The sequence below is a fragment of the Drosophila grimshawi genome, unplaced genomic scaffold, assembly GCF_018153295.1.
Source record: "Drosophila grimshawi isolate 15287-2541.00 unplaced genomic scaffold, ASM1815329v1 contig_44, whole genome shotgun sequence".
Classification (NCBI taxonomy): domain Eukaryota; kingdom Metazoa; phylum Arthropoda; class Insecta; order Diptera; family Drosophilidae; genus Drosophila; species Drosophila grimshawi.
In genome coordinates this window covers 3,937,702-3,959,491 of record NW_025063240.1, presented here as the reverse complement: position 1 = coordinate 3,959,491, position 21,790 = coordinate 3,937,702, and the positions used below count along the sequence as shown (strand labels likewise).

The window sequence follows — 21,790 nt, the reverse complement described above, 5'->3', positions numbered from 1 at the left end:
CGCCAATTAATTGAGCCATAGAATGTAAATTAAATAAAAATCAAAATACAAAATAACAACTTCTCCGCAATAAATAAAATATTTTTTATTTGCCATAGTTACGAATTGGAGTGCTTGTTGACATGGTTCCAGACCAAAATAAAAGAAAAGAAAATAAAATAAAATAAATAAAAATATACAACATAAATAAACGCTTGCCGCAGGCAAACAATGAATGCGGCTGATAGTCGATAAAAGGAGACGTTCTTCTTGTGAAGTGTGAAACTGGCTGAGCAAGAGCAAGAGCAAGGCTCCTATGACGACGACCCAAAGTCGCTGACATTTTGTGTTTATTCAAAATAAATTTGAAGCACTTAATAATATATAGCAGCGCTTGGCAGTCAAGTGACGCAATGGAATGAAAACAGCTTCAGACGTGCAGCAAAAGAGCTGAAATGTCAAAACTTCAATGGACCTTCTGGCAGTCAAGCTGCGTGACTGTGAAATGTTGAACTTTGGCACAATGATGGTCATTTCAGTAAAATGCATACACCTTATGTCAAATATTCAATGCCCACCCAACTATGCCAAGTAGCTAAAAGTCCTCAAATTGCTAAGTTTAAATTAACTTAACCCCAATCAAGTTAAGCAACGCATTAAGTCCCACAAAACAATTTAAATTTTCCTTCACTTTCGTACGATAAATGGAAGCATTTGGTATGCAGGACTATTAACGAACACAAATACAGTGAGAAAATGATAGGTCAATGAGGATTATACATTAAATATATATATTTACATAAGACAACCCAAAACGCCGCTTCATCAATATTAATGACTTATAATAATTGGTAATGTGTACGGCTTATATGGAATCATATATATATATATATATATATATATGGCTAAGTAATGTTAATTTTATAATTACATTTACATTGTCTTAGAACTCTTTTTTACTTCCATAGTTATTTGCTTTTAATTTTTTCAGCCTATTTGCCTCGTGTTTGGCCTTGTAGACGCGATTTTTGGCTCTTTGAAAGGCCAAGCGAACATCCTTTTTATAGTCATCGAAAGAGTACCCCTCAGTCTTCTGAGATCCTGTTGAATGTCGAAATATATATGTTTATATTAAATATTATATAAAAAACGCATTATTAATTACTATATAACGCGTTATCCAAGTTAGTATAGCTGCTTAGGCCAGTTTTTGAACCGAATCCGCCATAGTTCATCTCCATAACCAGAGTCACGTCAATGACGCGAATTATATGTTTTACAATACCACTGGGCATTAAAACATTTTTGAACAAGTCGATCTGATTATGAGAAGAAACGTAAAAATGATTTCCTTAATTAAAATACAAGTATTGATAGAACTACTAACATATTGTTCCATATTATTTGCGACCTTGACATCAAGCGCTTCCAACTCTTCCGCAGTCTTCACGGGAAAGTCATTTGACTTTATCAAAGTTTTCATCTTTTCACGGCACTTAACAGCAATTTTTGATAAATGGGAATTATCGATGATCTCGACGTTTAGCTAAACACAATATGAAAAATTACAGGTATTAATATTTGTATGTTCTTACATACTAATTCACTAATTAACATGTACGGATTATATAAATTGATATATGCATATGTTCCCAATATCCTTACATTGCTATTATTTTGCGCCTCTTTGTCATTTGAGCTGTCATCGTTATCTTCAAACAGTTTCTTCAGCCTATTCGCTTCGAATTTGGCTTTGTAGACGCGGTTTTTTGCTTTGGCAAAAGCCATTCGGACATCCTTTTTGTAGTCATCGAAAGAGTATCCTTCCGTTCTAAGCGACTCTGTAGAAAAACGAATAATTTGACATATCAAGTAAAATGTAATAAATAATTGCAATAATTATAATTTACCATATAAAGCATTGTTGAAATTTACATAGTTGCTTAGACCAGTTTTCGAACCGTATCCTGCATAGTTCATTTCCATAAATAGTTCCTCGTCGAGAATGAGGCCGATATTTTTAACAATACCATTTGGGAACAAAAGTATTCTAAACAACTCGATCTGTTAATAAGGAACAAAAACAAACATATATAAACATTTTCTGGAGCTGAGTACGGAAATTGATTTAACAACTAACATAGCTTTGCATATTATTCGCGATCTTCTTGTCAAGTGCTGTCAATGCTTCCATTGTTTTGACGGGAAAATCATTTTGTTTGCCCACCGTCCGCATGTTTCTACGGCTTTTAGCTGCATCGTTTGATAAATGGGAGATATCAATTCCCACGTTTGTGAGCTAACATAAGAACAGTGAGAAAACGATTAGATTAATGTTTGTATGTTCATAAGTTTAGTGTGCGGAAATTGATGTACATAAATATATTAAATATATATAATATATATAGGAGACGCATACAAGTCTGTTCATTTTGATACAACTAATAAAAATTACTTATAATGATTACTAGGCTTAGACATTTGGCTACCTAAGATTCACTATATCATTCCATTACTTTTGGTCTTAACCTTTTTTTCACTTTTGCTGTCGTTGACATCTTCATTCATTTTTTCCAGCCTTCTTGCCTCCGATTTGGCCTTGTAGACGCGATTTTTTGCTTTCGCAAAAGCCAGGCGAACATCCCTTTTATAATCATCAAAAGTATATCCTTCAGTACTTGTAGATTCTGTGGAAAGCCAAATACATTAACATATTGAGCATAATTCAAGAGGAATATTTTACTTACCATATAAAGCAGTGTTCAAGTTGACATAGTTGCTTAGACCAGTTTTTGAACTGCATCCTGCATAGTTCATTTCCATTAGCAGTTTCTGGTCGAGGATGCGACCAATGTTTTTAATAATACCGCTTGGCTTTAAAAGAGATTTAAACAACTCGATCTGTGTAAGAAAACGAAACAAATATTTTCTTGAATAAGTGTCGAAAAAACACATGACAAAACAACTAACGTATTTATCCATATTATTGGCGATCTTCACGTCGACCGTTTCCAGGCCTTCTTTTGTTTTGACGGGAAAATCTGTTGGCTTGGTCACCGTCCTCATATTCTCACAGATTTTATCGACGCGCGCCAGAATTCTGGTATTTATATTAAGCAGGAAATCCATTTTGCGCTCCAGGCTGCTCAGGCGTTGGGAAATGTGGTAATCAGTCGAACCCGCCTCCAGATGATAAGCCTGCTGCATTCTTTGCTGTTCCTCAACCAAATTCTGACTGTCGACCATACCAAAAACTTCATCTTCGGTTTGGAACATTTCGGGGCATATCACTTCATTCTTCACGGTAATGCCAATATCGAGCGGATCTTCATAAGCATCGAATTCATCTCCCTCATCCCTTTCTGGGGAATTGCGTACGGTACGCCTACGAGCATTCCCACGACCACGTCCACGGCATCGACCACTCATATTAGTTGAATTCTCTTTCTTTTGCCAGGCACTAATTAATTAACCAGATATATTAATAAGTAATAGTTTAAAGATCAAGTCGGAATGTAAGCACTTACAAAGTAATTTATGCTGATTCTAAAGTCTCAGCTTATTCAGAATGCTGTTATTTTTCGTTGTCAATGATGTACTTTTTGGAAGTTACTCCTCATATTTTTTGTGCATTTTGCATGTGTTAACACGATTGTAACTAATGTTTGTAAATAAGCATGAGATTTATTTGCAAAACAAATGCAACACGCAGCCCCACTTGGGGAGCATCATTTGGCGTAGTTGCTTGCTCCTGTTTTTGTTGCAAAATGCATATATTGTGTGCACAAATCGAGTAAGTATGACATATACAAAGTAAATTGCACTTTTCAAATAGATTTCGTAAAAATTAATTAAAAATGTTTGCGCGTTCTTTGTTGTGCCGTGTACAACAGCTGTTTTTGCAATCGATTAACATTTTGTGGCTGTCTGTCGATAATTTACAATTTGAAAAATGTTAATCAACGAAAGTTGGTCACACTGTTTAAGATGTCGGCACGTTTCTATTCCGTCTGTCGTTTGTTTTCAACAAATGTCACAAAAAATGCCATAAATAAGAATGCAGTGGGTGGCCAAAGCCTTGTCGACAGTGTGGCAGTAACTAGAAATGGCAGAACAATTGTTGCCTGGCATCCAGAGACCAAGTTCCCCTACGAACACACAAAGCCATTGCCGCATACTGTCGAGAAGCAGAGTTCGGAATATATTAAGGAAACTGCGATGCAATCGGCAATGAGTGCATTTAAGAACAAGCATCCCGAAGTTGCCCGCCAGGAGCTGATGAAGCTGACGCACACCACAAAGCATCGCTGGTTCCCCCGAGCACGCGACAAGAAGGCCAAAAAGACGCCCATGGACCGGCCTTACTTGTAAAATACATAAGATTACATAAGTGCTGAATAAATGTATGCTTTTGTGTTTGAATAAAATCTGTCTTTTGAGGGGAATGGACGAAAAGCAGACGAGAAATTGCTGATATGTGTAATATATTCTTGCAATCTGCAAATATATCAAATTGAAATCATTAAATAAAACCAAAACAAAAACAGCTGCTGCTTATCGCCTCACTAACATAGCCAATTTGAGTATAACATTAGGAAAGGGACAGTAAGTAAATACAGCAAACACGCATATTGCAATGCAATACGTTATCTCATATAAAATTTAATTTTGTTAAGCGCGACCACATTTCGACCAGACTATTTCAATTTTGTAAATTCATATTTATAACTTTATTGCAGATCTTTGTGCTGCATTGAATGTAAGCAATTGTGCTCGATTTGCCCATTGTACCTAACTTTAAAATACTGTTAAATACTTTCTTAACATTCTGTTAGTGTCTGTCAGTTTGTTCTCATTTTATATACACCTCTCTTCTGTCAGTTCTCATTGTAGCTTCAACATTTCAAACGAACGGACGTTCAGCGGAATATTTCTCTAAAAAAAAGTGGGAGTGGAGAGCAAAGAAAGTTGTGTGTGTGAGAATAGGAAAAATCGCAAAAGTGCAGTGTGCATAGCTGTATGTGTGTGTGTGTATGTGTTGGAGAGAGAGAGAGAGAAAGCGATTTTAATCAACTTAATTTGAAATATTGTCGAAGCCAAAAGCAAAAAAGAAAACTCGCAAAATTAGATTAAAAAAAAAAACAAAAATGTCCACTGTAGAATCGTCCAGTTCGGCGGTGCAGCAGCCCCCCTCGTCCACGCTGCCCATGCTGGGCGACAACCAGGTGACCACAATGCAAATGCAAATGCAGGCCTCAACCTCTACCTCGGGAGGTGTTGGGGGCGGAGGCAGCAGCAGCATGTCATCAGTGGGCGTGCCACTGGATACGCAGAGCAGCGGTGAACCGCCTGCGAAAAAGCAAATGCTCGATACAAATGCAGCCTCCTCCCCCTCCAGTTCGGGTGGTGGTGGCGGTGGCTCAGCTGGAACTGGAAGCGCAATAACGGAGAAGCTCGCCTATCGCATTTCCACAGCACTCTGCTGTGCCGTCTGCTTGGATCTGCCCAAAACGGCCATGTATCAGGTGAGTTGATTGCTGCATGCAGAACTACCAAAAAAATCAAATAAAAAAATGTTAATTATATGCGTATATATAATATATAAATATGTGTGCACAAGGAAGTAAATGTATGTGCGTCTGCGTGTGTGTGTGTGTGGGTGCGTGACATATCTCTGTACACAAAACAAATCGAGCAAAAAGCAAACGAAAACTCAGCTGTAAGCAGCCACTGCCCCCCTAGCTTGTCATCGTTAGGCAGCAGCTGGCCTCGCTTGCGAGAGAACTATAACGTAAAAGCAAAGAGAGAAGGAAACAAAACAACGGTGTATTTAATGCCTTGTCTTTGGTTACGTTGGACGTTTGCCTTGATTTTGACAATGCCAGGCACTTGCAGCAATCCCCCCTCCCTCTACTATCTACTATTCCCCGCCCGTTCGATCAGTTTTCCAAGTATGTATGTATAGCGCACTCACTCGCACGCATGCAGTTCTCGAAATGCTGCTGCTGTTGCTGCACTTTTATTGCGTTTTAGGTACGTACGTGAAACAACGCAGCCAAAGCAACCCTGCTCAATTTCTATGCTCACCCCAGTTGCCACTCCCCGCTGCCTCCACCTTACAACTATTTGCGCAGTTACATTTACAGTAACACTCTCTTTACAGCTGCTCAGCTGCAAAAGCGAAGCTGACGTTTTCCGCTGTTGCGTCATAAATTTCATATGCGTTGTGCATTCTTTATACACATACATACGCACTAATATATGCAAATGCTTATGTATTTGAGTGTGTATATAAGAAAAATAGCGAATGCTTCGCAACGAATGCTTTATTTACATACATATATATTGTGAAATGGGAGACTATGTATTCTTTTTTGTTCGTGGCCTATTTATAGCTGCTGTGTTGTTGGCCGTGCGACCTCCGCAGCGGCGCCCCAACGTTGTCGCCACCTAATCCGCAACCCCCTCCAACAAGCGAGCCCCGCCCGCAATCAAAAAATAAATATGCTAACAACACAGCAGCAGCAAACTCAATGTTTGTTTGCTTTGTTCACACACACACACGCAGTCATTGAAAAGTCCAATTGTCTGTCTGTCTGTCTGCTGCTTGTCAGTCGTTTCCTCTTTCATTCAATTCGCTTTTAAACCATACACACACAAACACACATGCAAACAAACAAAACGACTTCTTTTTTTTTCTATCATTCATTGATACACTCGTTGCTTAATTCGGCAGCGCTTTATTTGTCCATTTAATAAATAATTGTGCCAATTTATTAACAACTAACGCTTTACGTAATATCTTTGTACATGTGTATAATATTTATATACAAATATATAAATGTATGTGTGGATTCTTGTTGATTTCTACGTTTGCTTTCCTAAGCCTTTTCGCCTTTTTCTCAATTGTGCTGCGTTCTTGTCTACGACTCTCTCTCTGGCTCGTTTTCATACTCTCTATTTCTGTGGCCCCCATCCCCCAATTAACACACATGCATACGCGAGTATAAATATAACTGCGTCATAGCTTTGACCCAGCAACAAAAACATGCTACGTCATTAAATTGTATTGAACTAAATAATACACTTCAATAATTTAAATATGTATATGGCGACTAGTTCAACAAAAGCCATTTTTGCATTTCTACACACACATACATACATGCATACATACAAAAACACACAATAAGTTCACACACACATACATATGAAATGTCTTCCACTCTCGTTTATTCATATTCACGCTCTCTGTTATTGTTTTGCTTTTGCTGCCAGTTGTTCTTTTCCTCAACATTCGTATTGTCCTGCTCACACTCACACACGCAGCGCATAGCGTACCAGAGTCAGCTGTTTGTGGGCAATTGGCAGAAAATGAAAAATGGGTAAAAAAAACTACGCACTTTGAAAGTTTTTCGTCTCCGGCTGTCAGGGCTATATATATATACGTGTGTATAAGCAGGTATGTATATAGCTATATATGCAAGGGCAGCATTATAAAAAAAATATGTGTTGAGTGCAGGTTGTTATTGTTGTTATTTGCAGTGACCTGTAATCTAAGACAAACTCGTTTTACCAGTTTAAGCCAGCCAGCCAATACCTGAAACCTGTAAAATCTAGCGTGAGTGTGTTTTTTCTTTTACCTACGCTACGTTGTTGTTATCGCTCTTGGTGTTGTTGTATCTCCATCAGCCACTGTTCGCTTTTCTGCTGCTTTGCTTTTGACAGAGCTACTTATACACACACACACGCATACATACATACACCTACCAAAACATCATCAGCTGGGTTTTGTTATGTCTATCAACGCATGAGCGTATCGAAAAGGGGAGCAGCAAAAATTGAGCGAGCAAGCGAGTGAGTAACAAATAGAGAGAACGAAAGAATAATCGAATGGAATTGACATCATGTACACACACAGATACAAAACAAGTTAAACATCTTTGAGGTTTGTTTTAAACAATTGTCGCAGCTGCTGCCTATCGCTTACTGTAGGTCATAAATAGCGATTGGCTTTTTTTTTTTTTTGGTTTGCTTAATGCGCCTAACACTGGAATAATATTTGGAAGTTCATTCAACCTGACAATTGGGGGAAATTGGGAATGGAAGTCGAAATCAAAATCTTTCGGGATCTGGGAGAACATTTTTTCCTACTCACACACGCACACAAGAAGTCAAAAGATGAATAACAGACGTGCTCTTATCTCTGGAATAGCAACATATATGTAATTGTGTGTATGTGTGTTTTTTTTTCTGGGCATATCTCGCACATGTCACTCCGTAAATAGAAAATCCAAAAGCAGGCAACAAGAAAGAAGACAGCAGCCCAAAAATGCGTTTTTATCACGCTTCAGCGACGATAATTGACAAAATGTCGCGTCGCGTCCGTCGCCCGCATTCTATGCCAATACAAAAAAAAATATATATATATATATATATATATGTATGTATATAAAAAGAGATTGTATAATGGAAATTACCAGCAGAGAGGGTATGCCAGGCCTGACCTTTACAGTTAATGCCTTGGGATTTTTATTTACTTATCGACTGACCCGGCAAATTGAATGGAAAAATATCATTTACTCTCCCTGAAGTGTTTTCAACTGCTTCCCAATCACTCTCATAATCTACACACAATCTTTAAATAATTTTTTATTTTCCACAAAAAAAAAAAAGAAAAAAGAAAAGATTATCTTATGATTTTTGTCATGGAGCTGAATACACACGTCTAGTCCAGTATATGCTTAGACTTAGACTTAACATCTGTCTTTCTCTATCTTAACTATATCTTTCTTTCTAATGAATAATCTAGTTAAGTAAACTTAATAATTACATTAAAATGAAACTTTTCTACCTACTTAGCAAACTGTTGTAAGCACACACACACACACACGTACACATACACTCAACAAACACACACACACAGCCACAAGTATTGTAATGAATTCTTACCGCTAAGTATAAAAAAAAAAAACAATAAAAAAAAGAAACATCATTAGCAATTTAGCGACAAAGAGAGGCAGTAACTGTAAACTGTTGATATATATTTGAAATGTACAAATATTAAATGAAAAAAAAAATACAAATAAAAAAACTGAAAAAAGAAAAATGATTTCAATAAATTTTGCAGACAGTGCAAATTGATAAATTCAAAACTGAATACAAAATAAGCGTTTTTATTTCAACAACAAAATATGGAACTGAGTAATAATCAATCAACCCACAGGAACAACCAATCAACTAAAAAAAAAAAAAAAACGTCCACCCAGCCACTAAGCCTCTCCATCCATTTCAGATATTTTCGCTCCCATCGAATGAAAATCCGTTACACTTTTCACAACCACTTTTCCCACCCAGCCCACCATTAAAAATAGCATTTGACAAATTTCTCATACATTTTCAACTATGCAAAAGGCGTATTTTGACTAATAGCAACTTTTTCTTCTTTTTTCTTTAATTGCAGGTTTATTTGTATTCCACTATATATTTTTTTATTTAGTTTCTACTACATAGTACATCTACTATATAATGCATATATATACCTATATACGTACATATTTCCAACTTAGTATAATCGTGACATGCGCCCGCACTAAAACCTCTCTTGTTTCCACTCTGCTCTCTTTAATTTCAGTGCCAAAGTGGTCATCTGATGTGCGCCGCCTGCTTCACCCACCTCCTGGCGGACGCCCGGTATGAAATAAAAAACAAGCGAAAATTAAACGACTTGAGAAATTATTACCTGTGAATTGACGCAACTCATTTTATTTACTATCTTAACTGGTCGCGATGATAAACTTAATAATATTCTATCTTTTCTTCTTCGTTTCTCTTTCTCGTTATCGATCATGTGCAGCCTACGCGATCAGATCGCCACATGCCCCAATTGCCGTGTGGAAATATCAAAGAGCACCGCATCCCGTAATCTAGCCGTGGAGAAGGCAGCCTCTGAGCTGCCCAGCGAGTGTCAGGTGAAACACCAAAATAACAATCAATTGTATATTATATAAATCTCAACTTACCGATAACCTTGACGGTATCTAGTTTTGCAACAAGGAGTTCCCATACAAATCGCTGGAGCGCCATGAGCAGCACGAGTGCCAGGAGAGACCCACAAAATGCAAATATCATCGCATTGGCTGCCAGTGGCGTGGACCCTTTCATGAGAGTGAGTAGCTGGAGTAACTGTTTATATCTAATCTTAGGAAGCCTGCTGACGATCAATCTCAATCAATCTCATCACACAGCAACCGAGCACGAACGCAACTGTTTGCATCCGCAGAAATCTGGTTATGAGGTAATGGCTGCATTGGAGGCGCACGATGCCAAGATCAAGGAAGAGAAGAAAATGTTTAGCACATTGATTGATCTGCTCAGCTACGAGAAAATTATATTCAACGGTAATTTGTGTACCCCCCAAAACAAAGTCAAAGACTTTGCTATAACCTTGTATGTTTTTTTAAAGATCTACAAATGAAACCGTATCGCACGGATGAGTACGTCCACAAGCTGTTCTACGAGACCGCTCGCTTCTCGGCCTTCAATCAGCAGTGGGTCGTTAAAGCGCGCATTAATAACAGCCAACGCGATCCACATCAGTCGAACGATCGCACCATTACCTATCAACTGATACTGAAGACGAAAACCAGCACACCAATGAGCATACATTTCTTTGCGCTCAAGGGTCCGTTCTCGGACATGAAGGTCTCCACGCAGATCTACAAGCATGAGTTTACAGAGACGGTAAATCCAACTGAACAACTAATATAAAGTAGAACTTAACACTTCAATTTACAAATATTTACAGAGCACTGAAAGCGATTATTATGTGTTGCCCTTGCCAGATGGCAATGGTATTTCAGGCTCTAGTGAGTGCAATAGAATGCTGGCAAACAAGGGCATTAATTTCCGGTGAGTAATGTTTAGCTATATTATATATTTCAATGTGTATCTAATTGGTTACTTAATTCTCTTTGCAGTTTACTGATGTTTCTCCTGAATAAGTAAGGCGTTCGTTCAATTCGCGTAGTACAGATTTTGAAACTAGTTTAAGTTGTTGTTTCTAACTCATAATTGTGCAAAATCTAGATATAGCTATATACAAATACATATATATATTTTCTTTATATTAATGTAAATGTACTTTCAACCAGAACCCAAAAAAAAAAAAGAGAAAAAGGAAATTGAAAAACCACTCTATGCCCCTCCTCCCCCTTATAATACAATCACAATCAAATCACGAAAGCACTGTAACGCGGTAGGTTGTAACTGTAACCTAAATTTAGTCGAGTTTTAAGCTTTATATTGCTGGCAAAAAAAAAAAAAATAATTCAAAAATTGTCCCTCAATTGCTTGGGTGGTAAGACGACATTACTGAAGCAAATGTAAACAGATGCGAGATATATATTTAATAATAAGAACAGACATAAATGAATGTAACTGAAACCCCCTGATTAAGTTTAAATCCGTTTATCGCCGTAAACACAGAGAGCCATACGCATTAAATAATATACTATATGTATAATGTACATTTAAATAGCTCAATGTACAAATCTAAACTACAGCTTATTTAAATATATCTATATATATATGTATAAACACATCAGAAATTGCCATTTGAAGAAGTAACTTATTCAATAATTTCACGATAAAAACTATGTTAATCTTGCTATTAGTGCAAGTGGAGAATTCGTGTAGTGTGTGTGTCTTTAAAATAATAACAAGAAAAACATATAATATTTTAATGATCTCACTCGAATAAACAAACCAACAATACACAAGCTTCATTTTCGAAATGTCTGATTCCGAATATTGGACACGATGAATTTAAGCAGTAATAACATATATGCATAAATACATATATCTATAGGAATATCTGAAGTCACAGATTTCAAATGCTGTGCAAATAAACTGTAAGAAGAACAACACCAAGCTGATCCAAAACTAACAAGAGTTTACAAGAAATGCTCTCTATGGCTATGATATTAGCATCTATTCTGTAGAGTCTAAAGATAACAACAACAAAAATACAAAGTAACAGTTCTCCATTTGCTTTATTTATACATTATAAAAACCTCTCTATTTGCGTTCTGTTGACTCCCACTTACTTTATAATGCTTACAATTTTACATTCTTATGTGTAATATCGTTAAATGATAAAGCTATACATAATGCATATGTATTACTGATAACTCTTAATAAATAAAATCAAAGTGCAAATTACAATCCCTTAATTTATAGTGATTCCTATTCCATGTCGTCCTCCTCCATGGCCTGATACCTGTTGCGTATGTGATTCGCAATCACTTCGCGTGGATTCCGTTTGAATTTCTTGTCCTTGATCAGTCTCTCAAAGGACTGCACTTTGTTCACACACTCGATGCGTTTCTTTTTGATCTTTTCCTTTGCACTCAGCGGCTCGGATTCTGCTGGCAAAGTGCTCTCTCCGATCTTTTCCCTCTTCTGGCTCTTCACCAGCTTGTAGATGTCGCCCAGCGAGGGCAAATCGTCTCTCAGCGGTTTCAAATCGCCAATAACTTTGGTCTTCTCTCGATTCTTGCGTGCATGCTCCTCCTTCAACTCCTTTTTCATCTCGACAAAACGCTTTATCAATTTCTTGTGCTTTTGGGCTGATTTTTCCTTTTTTGTTGTCGTCTTCTTCGGCGTCAGGGTCTTGTGCAGCAATTTGTCCTGGCGTGCAGCTTTATTTAACTTCGCCTGCACTTCCTGCGTCTTCTGCTTTGCAACTCCCACGGCACTCTTGGCCTTTGCACGTATATTTCGCTTAGCCATTTATTATGTTTATTATTATCAAATGTTGCGCGTCGATAAGTTCTTGGACTCACGTTGTTTGGAAGCAGTTTTGTTTGACAGCTGTTCTATCGATATTTAATTACGAAACTCACCGATATAACATATCGATGAATGTAAACAACAACTGTACTATTGTGAATCTGTTAACAATCTGCTAATAACATTTTGGCAAATTTAGCAAACAGCTGTGCGGCTAAGCGACCCAAATAAATGCTAAAAAGTTTTTTTATATTGCGGAAAAATGGACTACGATTTTAAGATGAAAACGCAAATGGAGAGAACCAAAGTGGAGGATCTCTTCAACTATGAGGGCTGCAAAGTGGGCCGCGGCACCTACGGCCATGTGTACAAAGCCAAGTGGAAGGAGACGAGGTAAGCAAAGTTTCAGCTGCGTCAAGCCACATCTACACCCAAATTTGTTATTATTCTTGTTGTGTTTGATTCTCCCAGCGATGGCAAGGAATACGCTTTGAAGCAGATCGATGGCACCGGCCTCTCCATGTCCGCTTGCCGTGAGATCGCCCTGCTGCGCGAGCTGAAACATCAGAATGTGATAACGCTGATTCGCGTCTTTCTGTCACACAATGATCGGAAGGTGTTTCTGCTGATTGACTACGCTGAGCACGATCTCTGGCACATCATTAAGTTCCATCGGGCGGCGAAGGCCACCAAGAAACAGGTGGTGGTGCCGCGCGGCATGGTGAAGAGCCTGCTCTATCAAATCCTCGATGGCATTCATTATCTGCATAGCAACTGGGTGCTGCATCGGGATCTCAAACCGGCTAACATACTGGTCATGGGCGATGGTAATGAGCGGGGACGCGTTAAGATTGCCGACATGGGCTTTGCCCGTCTGTTCAATGCACCGTTGAAGCCGCTGGCCGACTTGGATCCGGTGGTGGTCACCTTTTGGTATCGTGCACCGGAACTGCTGCTGGGCGCCCGACATTACACCAAGGCCATTGATATTTGGGCCATTGGCTGCATCTTCGCGGAGCTGCTGACATCGGAGCCCATCTTCCATTGTCGCCAGGAAGATATTAAGACTAGTAATCCCTATCACCACGATCAGCTGGATCGCATCTTCAATGTGATGGGCTTTCCGCAGGACAAGGACTGGGAAGACATCAAAAAGATGCCTGAACACCACACGCTCACCAAGGACTTCAAGCGATCCACTTACTCGGCCTGCTCGCTGGCCAAGTACATGGAACGGCACAAGATCAAGCCAGACAGCAAAGCATTCCATCTGCTGCAGAAGCTGTTGCTGATGGATCCCAACAAGCGCATAACCTCCGAGCAGGCCATGCAGGATCAGTACTTCCAAGAGGAGCCGCTGCCGACGCAGGACGTTTTCGCCGGCTGTCCCATACCATATCCCAAGCGTGAGTTCCTCACCGATGACGATCAGGAGGACAAGTCGGATAACAAGCGGCAGCAACAACAACAGCAGCAACAGCAACAACAACAGCAGCAGCAGCAACAACAACAGCAGCAGCAACAACAAATGAACCCCAATGAGCCAAATGCGAAACGTGTGCGTCTCTCTGGCACGGGCAATCAACAGGATTTCCATCATCAGCAACAGCAGCAGCAGCAACAACAGCAGCAGCAGCAACAACAACAACAGCAACAACAACAACAGCAGCAGCAACAAATGATCTTCAATCAGCAGCAGAGTTTCCAGCAGCGCTTCAACTGAGACTGAGACTGAAAAGCCGTCCTCAAATCTTGGCCCTTGGAATAAGGTTTAGTTTTTAAACAGTTTAGTTTTTAGACTGGGGGTTTATGTTTCGTGAGTTAATCGTTTCACTGCCCCGTTTACATTTATGATAATATAATTGTAACAATTTCAATACACTACAACAATTGTAAGATAAAAAACAAAACAAAACATAACAAAAACAAGCCCTGTAATAATCTATACTCTCTTATCTTTAGTACCAGCCACTGAAGCGTTCAATTGCACTGCTCCATTTCTGCATGCGGCTGGCAATGATCTCATATTGCTTTGGTTGCGGTTCAAAAATGCGCTCCACACGACGGAAACGCTTGAGATCATCGAGTGTGTGCCAGATGCCATGATTAAACCCAGCCAGATAAGTGGCGCCCATAATGCTCGACTCGACGCACTCGGCACGCTCCACCCGCAAACGGCAGGCATCCGCCAGAAACTGGCACACAAAATCATTGCGAGACACGCCGCCATCCACTCTGTGAAGGAATCGATTAGGGATTACTTGCTGGGCACAAGGAGAGAGAGAGAGATGGTTACTTACTTGATTACTTTTAGTTGCTGACCCGTTTCCTTTTGAGCGCTCTCGATGAGCTGCACCACTCGAAACACGATGCTCTCGAGGAGCGCACGCACCATGTGTGCCTTGGTTGTGGACGGCGTCATCCCAATAAATCCACTCGCGGCACGATGGTCATTTACAGGCGGCTAAAAGGAAGAGTTCTTTTGGTTAAAAATAGTTTGCAAAAGCTGAGAGCATGTTCCGAGTTACGAAAAGAGGAGCAGCATATAATCTTTAAATTATACGAGTATTCTAAAGTGAGGAGTATCGAAAATAGAGTTTTATACATCTTAGGGAAATGGGCAGACTTATCAAGCGGAAATATCCAAATGTAGATAAAATTCTCAAACAGACAGACTTGCAGATCTGGTTATACAGTTATATATATGTATATCCTTAACGGAATAGATATATAGTTAAAGTTTTATAGTAGTGAATTACAATCGAGTCCTATATCTTTCTACAATTCGGAACAGCTTCGATTGCGATATTTAACTCACACCCAGGCCGCTAAATGCAGGCATAAAGTAAACATCATTTGAGTCTGGCACGGATTCGGCTATATCTGAGGTATCTGCTGGTGTCGCGAACAGCTCACAGGATTGCGCCCACGAGACCACTGTGCCAAAGTCATGAGCGGCACCCTCAACGCAGTAGATGGTATCCAGGTGTTTGTTCTTGCGCTTCAGCTGCCAAGCGACCAATGGATACATACCACTGATGACGGCCTTACACTCCTTACCGGTGACCAGATTAAGGAACGCACCCGTGCCCATAGTGACCTTGACATCGCCCGTCGCAAAGCACTGGGAGCCCCACATGGCAGCCGTCTGATCGCTCAGCGAGGCGGCAATTGGAATCTTCGTCTGGCCCCAGTCCGGACCAAAGGCGGCGGGATGCACGTGTCCAAAGTTCTCATAGCTGTTGGGAACGACGCGTGGCAGTAGATTGGACTGAAAGATCGAGAGTTTAGATCAGCTAATAATGATAAGTATTTGATTCTCTGCTTACATCGATGCCAAACAACCAGCGCATGAGTGGCGACCAGCTTAAGGTGAACGGATCATAGAGACCGGTGGCAGTGCTTGAGGTAATATCAGTGATATGTTCAACATCCGTATTCAGCCCATTGCCGGAGCGTAGCTTGTGCAATATCCAAGAGTCGAGCAGCTCTAAGCGTGCCTTCTTCTCACGCAACGCCTGCTGCAAGCGTTTATTGTGAGCGATTTCGTGGAGCAGCCTCGCCGTCACCTGACCATTCATCAGCTTGAGCACGCTGCCGGCCAGAAAGCGGGCATTCCTTGTCAGGAGATACAAAGCATACGAGATTCCATTCATTGTACGCAGCGAGCAGCTCGAGTTCCACTGCTCGACAAGATCATCGGCACGCAAGTCCTTCCATGTGATGAAATTATGATAGTATTCATTCGTCCGATGGTTCCACGTGAGAAACGTGCAGCGTTGCGTCGAAATTGTGAGGCAAGTAATATCTGCGGGTGTCAGCCTGGCATCTACATTAAATATTGATAAGGATTAGTAACTTAATCGGAAATTTGCGTTTGTTTGTTTGTTAAGTACTTACTGCGTATCGATTCTGTTATCACCTTGATTATGTTGCGCCAAAGACCTTCGGGCTCGATCTCAAAGTAACCCGGCTGCGGATTTAGTAGCTCCACCTACAGAAAAGCCCATCAAGCATTATTCATTGACAACATTGAACTTTGATTGGTGATGGCAGTTGACTAACTTACTGCATACGCCGCTGACCCCTTGACCGTACAGTTCTCGTCGAGCACAAAGCAACGCAAATAAGTAGTCCCAACGTCCAATGAAGCAATATGAGAAGCTGTTGTCATTTTGCTGCTCGCCGCACGCTCCGTTGCTCACTGATTGGGGAACGGGGATCGTTGGCAAACTGAGCTTGCGCTGCGTTTATTATCGTTACAAATTCGTTTCATATTGATTGCCTCCTAATTCGTTATCAAATGACCGAGTTTTCGATAACGAAACCAGTTGGTGCCGAACATCATGCAATGTGATTGTGAATAGGTGCTGTAAATTTGTGGCACACTTCAGCAATAACAACTTGTTACGTCACACTTTCAGGTTATGTAAATTACATGCTTTTGATTGTACGATTTTAATATCTAAAAAAAGAAAAAAGTATGTACATATATAAATATATGATTTATATACAGCATCTGCCACGAATTTGGCGTCACCTTCTCCAGCTTCATGCCCTGCGGTAATTTTAAAGTTGCCACACTTTTATTAAATATACTTTTACAGTCTGGCAGCACTACGAGTTCTGCCGCAAACGCGATAAGCATTTAAAATGTCAAGTAAACAAATTGTTTAGATTGGCGTCAATGTGTTTCACCTATGATTCCACTGATTAATGTCGTTATCATTTCTGATTCAAAAAAACGCTGAATGTGGAGCACAACGCTATCAGTGCGTTTGCCTATAAATAAAGCGATTTGATTGTGTTTTACAACTTTATTATACAGATAGACGTATACCAATATGATTACTCACATATATATAGATATTATAAACAATAATATGCATAGATAAATACTTATCTAAAATATTTCATAATATGCACAATGCAATTACAAACAACGTACGCAACTACAAGTTAAAGACATTCATTTTATAAACAATATATATGTGTGTGGAGTACAAACTCTGTAAAAGCTTTTCAGAAGCCTCCTCCTCGATAGATATATATATATATAAATACATATATATATAGTTAGATGTATAAATATAGATAGATAGATATATGCATCTATATTAAATACAGCTGATTAGGTACTGGTTTCTAGTAGGTACACGTTGCCTGCTCTTAGTGTATAATGTCAAGAGTGCCTCATATGGAGATATGTTTGTCTATGACTAATTGCAACAAAAGAATGTCATAATATTTATATATATATATATGTTTTTACATATCCGTTGGTAAAATATCCGGTATCACATATTGACACAGATCCACCTCGTTACTAACGAACTTCACCTTCTTCGCGGTGTTATCGTCCAGCAGCACACGAACTGCCGGCCAAACGGTGGAGAAGATTCCGGGGGCATTTATGATTAGACAGACGCCCAATCGTTCCGGAAAGTGTTTGCCCAGCAGCCAGATTAAATTCTGCACCAGTTGATAGTCCATGCACGAGGTGCTGAACTCGGCCAGATCGAAGATGATGCACAGACGATCGGTGACCTCCTCGAAGCACTTCTTGCACGCCTCATCCAGATTGTAGACAATGAAACGGGTCAGCTCATCGATGTCACGGGCCGATGCGCTGTGATTCTTGGCCGGAATGTAGATGACGGGACGGCCAACGCAGTCGCGATGCCGCAACAGCCGCGCCTTATTATCCAACTGGCTGCGGTCCATCTCATGCAGCTTGGCAACGCCATACGATTCACGCCACTTGTTCGTCTTCAATATGGCCTGGTTGAGCAAGTGGGCAAATCAATTATATCAATCAGTGCATAAGTCAATGTCAAGATGAAAAAACGATATCGACTCACTTGGAATGCGTCATCTGTGGTCTTGAAGGCGCGCAGATAACGTCGCAGCGAGAACTCATTGTGATACTGGCTGGGATCGGCCTCAGCTATTAATTTCATCCGCTGCTTCAGATCCTTCAAGTCCTGCTCGTTAATTGGCGCCAGCTCCTCGGCTGACATATTGTCACGATTATTTTATGGACGCTGGCCTTGCCCGATAACAGCTTCTGCTTGTGGGATACTCTTAGCGTCTCTGAATCACTACTATTTTCTCAGACACAACTATTAGTTGCTTATCTGCTGCGCTATCTCAATTTCTTCGCTACAATTAAGTTTTTTCACAACTTTTTTTTTCTACTGCGCTTCAACTGAGTTATCGATAATATGTGTGGGACCCGGCCAGGGTTGCCAGCAATTTGACAAAACAATAACAGCCATTACGTTTGAAAATAATAAACACAATTTCATTCAAATTTCCCTTTGAGATTTTATTTCTTTTTTTTCCACAATATTAGTTACAATTGTTTTGGCTTATTCGTATATATGTGTATATATTGTGTTAATAACTACAATAATATTGATGAATGTTAACAAGAAAATAAACCCATTTGTAGCCCATAACTGCAGGAATAATAATAAAAACGTATTTAACATGCAACTTGTTTGAAACGCAGACAATCTAAGAACAGAATTGCCTCGACAAATACATATACAAATGCAGAGATTCCCAAGTAGTGATTAATAATTATTGCTCGAATGTACGTTCGTTGCTTTTAAGATTCATGCCTTGCCCTGTCACACTCCCCAAACAGTGGCCAATCCTCGTCCTATTTTGGTATCATGACACGTGAAATGCCTGGAAGTATTTCGGCCTGAAGTGGACCAAATTCGATCTGTTCGCCATCGACGGTGATGATGCCGTGATTGTCGTGCGGCTCCAAGCGGAACGCACGTACCTGGAGCACCTTCACATAGTCGTTGTTCTTCTCGGGCAGGTGGGTGCCCGTGCTCATATTGTATAGGAAGCTCAACAGATGCGGTCGACTGATGCCGCCGCGTATTAAAACCAAATAGATTTTGCCATCGTTCAATTGCGCCTTGGGCGCAAAATGGCAATCGATGCCCAGATGCGACTGATAGACGGCATGCATCATTACGAATTCACCCTCCTCCACCAGCCAGCCGTCCGCTGCCGGTAACGGCTCATCCAACGCTGGCAGACTGCTGCTCGGCCCAAAGCTCAGCTGGCTCGTCTCCAAGCCCGTCACAGTTGCCGTCGATGGCTGAGTGAATTCGCTTTCGTCCGCCAAGCTGTGATAGACACTCTCTGATATGGAATAGTAGCAGCTGCGACGCGAACCACCCGATAGCCAACTGTCGCAACGCGATCGGAACGACTGATTTATGGACGTCTCCAGTGAGATGACGTCCTCGAATTCAGACGGCAAATATTCCGTGGAGCGGCGATAACTGGTCGCATTGGACAGCTTATCGATATGCATGTTGCAGCTGCGACTCGACGGCATCTTTAGCAGCTGCTCCGACTGCGCAGCGTGTCCAGCATGCGGCTCCGTCGCCTCGTCAGCGAGCAGATAGCTAATCTTGCCATTGTACGTGCGCAAATTGGCCAGGCGATAAAGCGTCCAAATGGTGAAGCGCTGATAGCCAAACATGCGTATGCACTCGCTCTCAATGTCCACATCCGAGATCAGGCCCCAGCCAATGGAGAGGAACGAGAACATGACGCGACTCTCCAGCTGCACACGCACCACATCCAACGGCGAGCTGCGTCCGCTGATGGCGGTCAGTGCGGCACCCAGAACAGGATTACTGAAATACGGTTCACTGCAATGAACAGAAGGATTAACAACAGTTGTAATATTTAATCATATATTTATTATATGCTCCACCCACTCACTTGTAGCCATGCGCTATGGAACGGGCCAGTCCATTGCCGGAGCCACAGGGTATGATGGCCAGTGCAATGCTGTCGAGGACTTGAGACCAGTCCGGGCGTCGCAACAGCCCGTTGATAATCTCGTGGAAGAGACCGTCGCCGCCCACGGACAAAATGGTGCACCAGTCATCCAGGCGACGATTGCCCATAAATTCGATGGCATAGTTGGAATGCTTCGTTACGTACAGATCGTAGGGCACCTCAGCCTCGTTGAGCACGGGCGCCACATGCATGTTGAACACCTCGCGCGCATTGCCCGACCCCGACTTGGGATTGAGCATGACGAGGATGCGACGACGCCGTGCCTCATCCAGTCGCTCCACAAACGTGGGCTCCAGCGTGTGATGGAGCTGCCAGCGCAGGGCACGATACCAGCGATCCGCCTCACGCATATTATCCTCAAACGTGTCAAAGGAGCGAAAGCGCAGTGTCAGCACAGTGCGCTCCCGGTGCAGGGTGCTCCTCAAGCTCTTCTTCTTCAGCACATAGGCAAAGAGATACAGATAGGCGCTACCATCGCCGCCATCGCAGGCACCATAATCCTCCTTGCTGGCCGTGCTGCACCTGCTCGGTGTGCCAGTTTTGCGATGGCTGGCAGCGGCCGCAGCTGCTGCCGGAGTACCGGGATTGACGCAGGCACATCTGGTCAGACTGCGTGGTGATTTCTTCAGGCGCATGCAGCGTGCACCGACAATATCACATATTTTCACCGTCTGCTCCTTGATGGTGACCCCACTGGGAGATTCGCGCTGCAGCGTGAATCCGCTGGCATCGAGGCGAACGCGAAATACGTGGCTGCCTTTGCGCTGGCTGGTGTAGAATGTGTCGGAGACATTGTGAAGGTCGTCGGATGTGTTGTTGTTGGGTGTGGAGGTAGCGGAGCTTGTGCTCCTCTCCTGAGATTTGCTCATGTTTCAAAGAGATTCTTTTTTCGCAGCATTCTTTATTTACTTTACGTATATAAACCTACACATATAAAATAAATAGTGACATTCCCCAAATGCCAGAAACCTTGCAAAAGCTATCGATAAAAATAACACATTTTTCGAAAAATATAAAAATAATTCTTTGAAGAGACTACATTAATTCATAAATTTACAAAGACATTTCTTAGTTTTTAAAGTCAGCTATTTCGTTATAATTCGTTATTAATATTAATTTATTCACAGTCGACCAGCCGCCACAAAGTAGTGTTGAAAAGCGTATTGTTGACTATCGCAATTTG

The 21,790-nt window shown here is 41.0% G+C and overlaps 8 protein-coding genes across 8 annotated transcripts; 3 read left to right on the top strand and 5 right to left on the bottom strand.

The window, feature by feature from the left end:
• Positions 1-753: 753 nt before the first annotated feature.
• On the bottom strand, positions 754-3,828 carry LOC6556499. Its single transcript, XM_032742866.1, has 10 exons — positions 3,507-3,828; positions 2,950-3,439; positions 2,727-2,880; positions 2,509-2,666; positions 2,120-2,278; positions 1,890-2,043; positions 1,645-1,820; positions 1,367-1,525; positions 1,145-1,298; positions 754-1,080 (listed from the first exon to the last, which is right to left on the bottom strand). Exons 2-10 carry the CDS (start codon positions 3,406-3,408, stop codon positions 923-925), a joined length of 1,731 nt encoding a protein of 576 aa, XP_032598757.1. The 5' UTR covers positions 3,409-3,439; positions 3,507-3,828; the 3' UTR covers positions 754-922.
• Positions 3,829-3,958: 130 nt separating this feature from the next.
• On the top strand, positions 3,959-4,406 carry LOC6556497 (39S ribosomal protein L42, mitochondrial). The gene has a single exon (XM_001985282.2). It carries the CDS (start codon positions 3,967-3,969, stop codon positions 4,348-4,350), a length of 384 nt encoding a protein of 127 aa, XP_001985318.1. The 5' UTR covers positions 3,959-3,966; the 3' UTR covers positions 4,351-4,406.
• Positions 4,407-4,865: 459 nt separating this feature from the next.
• LOC6556494 (cysteine and histidine-rich protein 1 homolog) lies at positions 4,866-11,102 on the top strand. Its single transcript, XM_001985283.3, has 8 exons — positions 4,866-5,504; positions 9,611-9,669; positions 9,833-9,947; positions 10,021-10,144; positions 10,224-10,376; positions 10,442-10,719; positions 10,784-10,887; positions 10,956-11,102. Exons 1-8 carry the CDS (start codon positions 5,127-5,129, stop codon positions 10,981-10,983), a joined length of 1,239 nt encoding a protein of 412 aa, XP_001985319.1. The 5' UTR covers positions 4,866-5,126; the 3' UTR covers positions 10,984-11,102.
• Positions 11,103-12,003: 901 nt separating this feature from the next.
• On the bottom strand, positions 12,004-12,812 carry LOC6556493 (protein FAM207A). Its single transcript, XM_001985284.3, has one exon. The coding sequence runs from the start codon at positions 12,766-12,768 to the stop codon at positions 12,223-12,225; it is 546 nt and encodes a 181-aa protein (XP_001985320.1). The 5' UTR covers positions 12,769-12,812; the 3' UTR covers positions 12,004-12,222.
• A 174-nt stretch (positions 12,813-12,986) lies between these two features.
• Positions 12,987-14,502, top strand: LOC6571734 (cyclin-dependent kinase 8). Its single transcript, XM_001997875.3, has 2 exons — positions 12,987-13,161; positions 13,240-14,502. The coding sequence occupies exons 1-2, from the start codon at positions 13,031-13,033 to the stop codon at positions 14,489-14,491; spliced, it is 1,383 nt and encodes a 460-aa protein (XP_001997911.1). The 5' UTR covers positions 12,987-13,030; the 3' UTR covers positions 14,492-14,502.
• A 52-nt stretch (positions 14,503-14,554) lies between these two features.
• On the bottom strand, positions 14,555-17,086 carry LOC6556489 (putative glycerol kinase 5). Its single transcript, XM_032740254.1, has 6 exons — positions 16,838-17,086; positions 16,669-16,762; positions 16,098-16,597; positions 15,587-16,039; positions 15,069-15,232; positions 14,555-15,003 (listed from the first exon to the last, which is right to left on the bottom strand). The coding sequence occupies exons 1-6, from the start codon at positions 16,940-16,942 to the stop codon at positions 14,727-14,729; spliced, it is 1,593 nt and encodes a 530-aa protein (XP_032596145.1). The 5' UTR covers positions 16,943-17,086; the 3' UTR covers positions 14,555-14,726.
• A 484-nt stretch (positions 17,087-17,570) lies between these two features.
• Positions 17,571-18,939, bottom strand: LOC6556486 (CRAL-TRIO domain-containing protein C3H8.02). Its single transcript, XM_001985287.2, has 2 exons — positions 18,630-18,939; positions 17,571-18,549 (listed from the first exon to the last, which is right to left on the bottom strand). Exons 1-2 carry the CDS (start codon positions 18,786-18,788, stop codon positions 18,037-18,039), a joined length of 672 nt encoding a protein of 223 aa, XP_001985323.1. The 5' UTR covers positions 18,789-18,939; the 3' UTR covers positions 17,571-18,036.
• A 136-nt stretch (positions 18,940-19,075) lies between these two features.
• LOC6556482 (sphingosine kinase 1) lies at positions 19,076-21,559 on the bottom strand. Its single transcript, XM_001985288.3, has 2 exons — positions 20,527-21,559; positions 19,076-20,453 (listed from the first exon to the last, which is right to left on the bottom strand). The coding sequence occupies exons 1-2, from the start codon at positions 21,474-21,476 to the stop codon at positions 19,436-19,438; spliced, it is 1,968 nt and encodes a 655-aa protein (XP_001985324.1). The 5' UTR covers positions 21,477-21,559; the 3' UTR covers positions 19,076-19,435.
• Between the last annotated feature and the right edge of the window lie 231 nt (positions 21,560-21,790).